The sequence below is a fragment of the Oratosquilla oratoria genome, chromosome 26, assembly GCF_046742065.1.
Source record: "Oratosquilla oratoria isolate Oo_2021 chromosome 26, ASM4674206v1, whole genome shotgun sequence".
Taxonomy (NCBI): Eukaryota; Metazoa; Arthropoda; class Malacostraca; order Stomatopoda; family Squillidae; genus Oratosquilla; species Oratosquilla oratoria.
Genome location: NC_134802.1, coordinates 46903044 through 46908043, shown reverse-complemented (window position 1 = coordinate 46908043; position 5000 = coordinate 46903044). Strand labels below are relative to the sequence as shown.

The window sequence follows — 5000 nt, the reverse complement described above, 5'->3', positions numbered from 1 at the left end:
AATATACATATATTATGTATGTATGTATATATGTATATGTGAACGTAAAGTACTTTTACTATATCTATGAAAAGTAAGATACACTTTAGAAACAATCATCAGGAGGCTCGTTTTGCTATTGCACAGTACTAGGAGGAACCTTGGGTAGAATTTGTGGTCATAGTGGCGGGAGTGGCTTCACAGATGAAGGACGGGGACCTACTGTCCGCTTCAACTGCAAGTGCATAAAGACGCCCATGAGTCTTGTCGGCGGGAACAAGAAGCAGTCGAGGTTCATTGAGATTTTTTGGTGTCGGGTTAGGGAGCCAACTGAAAACAGAAACATTTATTAGACTAAACCCTTTTGATGTTGGATGTTGAAATGTATCAGGAGGTGGAAGGAGTGAATATGAGGGGGCGTCCTAGGATGAGATGGATGGATGGAGTGAAAGGGGCATTACAAAAGAGAGGAATGTCTGTGGAGAAAGGACGGGAGAGGACAGAAGCTGTATTTTCTCTTAAAGTAAAGTATTATGGGGGCTTGTATTAAAAAACGGAGGAAAGATAGATCGCGTATCGTCATTTCATTAGATTCAAAGTTGTGATAGGTCTTTAGTTACTATAATTAGAGGGGAATCTGTATAAAAGCTTGTAAGTATTCACCGAAATGGAACTGATGAGAAGGTGTTTTGGTGTGTCACAGAATTCCTTATCTACAAGCAGTACCCCTTATCTTGAAGCACCACCTCTTATCAACAAGCGAAATACACATCACAACAGTCTGCAATACATGACTCTACCTTATACTACCTATAAATATATTATTCGTAAAGAAATTGACTTACGCATAGTGTATATACATACATGCATGAACATGCGTACGCACACACACATACACACACACACACGCACGCACAAATAAAGACAGTGTTCCAATGGATTATACATTAAGAATAGCATTAAACAGTGATTATAGACTCTGTGAATGTGATAAATTACTTACATATATGACAGAGGATCAACGATTTCGCCATTGGGCCAGCGCCATTCGCCCTCGTCCGTCTGGGCAGCTCCAGTCCAGAAGGTGTAGTCAGCTTCCACAAGGTCTGTTCGGACGAGACAGAAAAGCAATTTAAACAAAGGTCTGTTGGACTTAGCCTAAGGAAACCTTAACTAAAAGAAATTATACAATTGTTAAGAAACTAAATTACATACCTACATACCTACATACATACATACGTACATACATACATGCATACACATACATACATACATATATGCATACATACATACATACATGCATACATACATACACATACATACATGCATACATACATACACATACATACATACATACATAAATACATGCATACATACATACATAAATACATACATACATACACACATACATACATACATACATACATACATATACCAAAGGCTTTTTTCCCTCTTATAAGGAAGGTAGCCAAAAAACAAAGGCATAAAAACCACTCCCACCCATTCCATCCCTATCATACTACACTCCCCTCTACCCTCTTCCCTCCAACTTATCTTGGCACCTCCTGGATGACAGGTCATCCCTGCATCTCGCCCACTACCCTTGATCAGAAGCAGTGTCACAAGACACAGCACATCCACAGCAAGGCCGCTGTGTAAATTAAAATATCATAATTCTTGAAGAATTGCTACGACCAGATACCAAGGCTGACCGAGCGCGTCAGAGCGTCACTTTTTGCGGCGGAGGTCGAGGAGACGGCAGTTAGAATCCTGCCATCAGCGAGTTGGACCAAGGGTATGGTTAATTAAATTCCACGCTACAAAGTCCTTTGTAAGGGACACCATCCTAGCCTCCTGATAGAGGGAGTTTCGCTACATTAGACCAAATCAATCAATCATATATGATACTTGTTTATCATATATTTACGAATAGACAGTAAGGTTAAGGTGTGGCGGACGCACACACCTAGATTACACTGAAGGGTTTCGAAGGTTAAGTAATATAGATAGTAATTTCCAACTCTACTGATCCTCGACACTCACTGTGGCCTCACTCTATACTTAGGAAAGCGCTTAGTCAGGTAATGTTTAAGTAGTGGGGCTCTTTCGATACTGGAATGTCCCGTCTGAGTGTGAGAAGTCATTAGCCTCATGACAAAGGATTTACAAAGGATTACAAAGGCAGGAGACCTTTTGGTCCATAACTAGGTCGGATGAGAAAAAATATATAATAATGATAAAAAATAAATTAAAAACAAAATAAATAAATGAATAGATGAATAAATAAATAAATAAAAATTATAATGACATATATAATAATAAATACATGCATAGGTATAGTTAAATAATAAACAAACAGGTACATAGTAAATAATAATAAATTGACAGATAAATAATAATAGATGAGAATCAATCAAACAATAAACAAACAGACAAATAATAACAAACAAACAAACAAACAAACAAATAATAATATGCAAAATACAAGGATACAAAACTACGCATCAGAGGATGTTGGTGATCTACCGTTCTGAGGTGTACTTTTCTTACCTGGGAACTTGTCACGAAGCCTCTTGTTGATCAGCTCAAGACGACTGGTGCTCGTGATGGAGTAGAGGTCCGTCTCCCAGCCGTCTGCTTTGACTGAACGACATTTCTGTTGTGCTTCGAACCAACTAAGAGCATTGAAATGCTTCGGGTCAGTGTAGAAGAGAAGGGAGAAATGGATACACGTGCCGTCCATCCAATCAAATCCTTTCGGACAATCCACTGTTTATTGAAAAAGACAGGGGATTTGTGTTATTTAGGAGTAATGTCATCTGGTGATTAGAATCCAAGCAGGCACAGAATGATATCCCTCTAATGCACTTACGTAGCTTAATCTCCTCTTTCACTTGTTCCTTCTTGTCCGCTGGCACATGACAAACGCCCAAGTCTTCGTCCTCGGTGCAGCTTTCCTTTCCTGTTTTCATTGGGCTCTCTGTCGTGGTCCCATCGCATTCGCCAAACTCGGGAAGGCAGTCTTCTTTCGGACCCTCTTCTGGATACGAAAAGAAAGGTCGGTAACTCACTCACACACTACGGACGCACGAGAGGCTGTTTAGCCGCTCAACCGCTGCGGCTGTTTAGCCGTTTTTATAGAACACACTACTTTTAATGGAATTGCGCGCATTAGTTACTTAACCGCTAATGCGCGCAATTCCATTAACAGTAACGTGTTCTATAAAAACGGCTAAACAGCCGCAGCGGTTGAGCGGCTAAACAGCCTCTCGTGCGTTTCATCCTTAACCGAGTCATACAATGAGTTGGGCCACATATATGACGTTCCTCCTGAGTTGAAGTGACCAATTAACTATAGTTCTTTTGGTGTTTACATAAATTTGCTCTGCAGTATTTAATATGAATATCTATTAACATAAACATGCACTGCGCGTGTACGTGCGTGCTTGCGTGCGTGCGTGCGTGCTTGCCTGCTTGCGTACATCATATGAATATTGTTGACTGCAGGACATTAAAAGCATTTTAAATTAGATTATGTTCTATGATTGTCAAACATTCTTCGATCAAAGTTGGAGTATCAAGTGATAAGGAGAATTAGGTAGAACATGTTGATAAGATATCATTAGTCAGTAGATAACAATGATTTTGTAAAGTTAACGTGTGAAGGTGCAAACGTGTGTGTGTGTGTGTGTGTGTGTGTGTGTGTGTGTGTGTGTGTGTGTGTGTGTGTGTGTGTGTGTGTGTGTGTGATTCACCATGGTCTTGGATCACGTGTTGGGCTCGTGATCGACAGTTATCAACCTCCCGGATGAGAGCTCAGAGCTCGTATGACTGATCTATGGGTAATACTGTGACCTTACACGCACACACACACACACCCAACTCCCCGCCCACGAGAGTTGGAGTAACACCCCGCAGCAAAGCGATACTGAAATTATTTCAGCCCTGGGCGGGAGTCGAACCCGGACCGCCGTAGTGACAGTCGGGGACTCTAACCACAGCGCCACGAGGTGTGTGTGTGTGTGTGTGTGTGTGTGTGTGTGTGTGTGTGTGTGTGTGTGTGTGTGTGTGTGTGTGTGTGTACAAGTTTGTGTGTATACGATTGTGTGTAAACGTGTGTATGTGTGTGTACGCACGTACGTACGTACATGGGATCAAGTTTCCCTAAGTTGAAACTAAGATGGGCTAGATATAATAGTAATTCATATATTGATTAGAAAGATTTACTCAAACGTACGTAACGATTAGAATAATTCACAATATTCAATTACAGTATCATTTGTACACTCAGTGGTACGGGGAACCACATGCATAATCACTATCCCACTCTCACGAAGAGGGAAGTGAAAAACCCACTCGTAAGGCAAACCCTGTCAGTTGCGATAAGCCGCTGGGTTTTTCAGGCCGATGATTGGGTCGCCTCCCCACCCGAGTACATGCTCACTAAGGAATAAAACATGTCGCGCATCGTTCCGAGTGAATATAGTGCCATTTTCCAAATCAAGTTTTACCAGACTTGGCACGGAAGTCCACATGCACCCAAAGATAACACACAAAGAAAGAGCTTTGATCCGACTTCGCCTATGGCAGGGTATATGTCTAGCAAGTGAACAACGTTGAATTTCTTTCCAAATACAAGATAAAGCGATAGACTTACCTGCTAGTACATCTGTACTTGCTGCGATGAAAAGCCACGCGATGAGGATAAGTCTTTGCATTGTGTACCTCGGCTTGTCCAGGGACTGAAAGGTAGGAAATGCATCTTGTACCGACCAACAAACCTTACCCTCCTTCACCTTATCACCTGCCATGAGAAGTCTAACAGATAAGCTAGGGAGGAACAGCATGTGTTGGTAGGTTTCTCATCTCTTTTTAGCGTGTTGTGAAGATGGTGTGCTCTTTTTCTTATTGTGTGTGTGCGTATGAGCGTGTGCGTTTGTGTACGTGTGTGTGTACGTGTGCGTATGCGTGTGTGTGTGCGTCGCTGTGCGTGTGTTTCTGTGTTTGTGTGCGTCTGTATG

At 41.6% G+C, this 5000-nt stretch overlaps 1 protein-coding gene across 2 annotated transcripts in view; it reads right to left on the bottom strand.

The window, feature by feature from the left end:
- Positions 1–5000, bottom strand: part of LOC143039530 (uncharacterized) — a 15133-nt gene that overhangs the window by 342 nt on the left and 9791 nt on the right. Inside the window, exons 2-6 of one of the 2 annotated variants that reach the window (XM_076209692.1) lie at positions 4637–4704; positions 2852–3019; positions 2530–2748; positions 983–1085; positions 1–309 (exon numbers count right to left, since the gene is read on the bottom strand). The exon at positions 1–309 is cut by the window's left edge and continues 342 nt beyond it. In XM_076209692.1, coding sequence (XP_076065807.1) covers positions 129–309; positions 983–1085; positions 2530–2748; positions 2852–3019; positions 4637–4697 — 732 coding nt within the window. In that variant the 5' untranslated portion in view covers positions 4698–4704 and the 3' untranslated portion in view covers positions 1–128. Of the gene's footprint in view, positions 310–982; positions 1086–2529; positions 2749–2851; positions 3020–4636; positions 4859–5000 lie in introns of those variants that run through there. The other variant, XM_076209691.1, reaches the window with a different exon arrangement.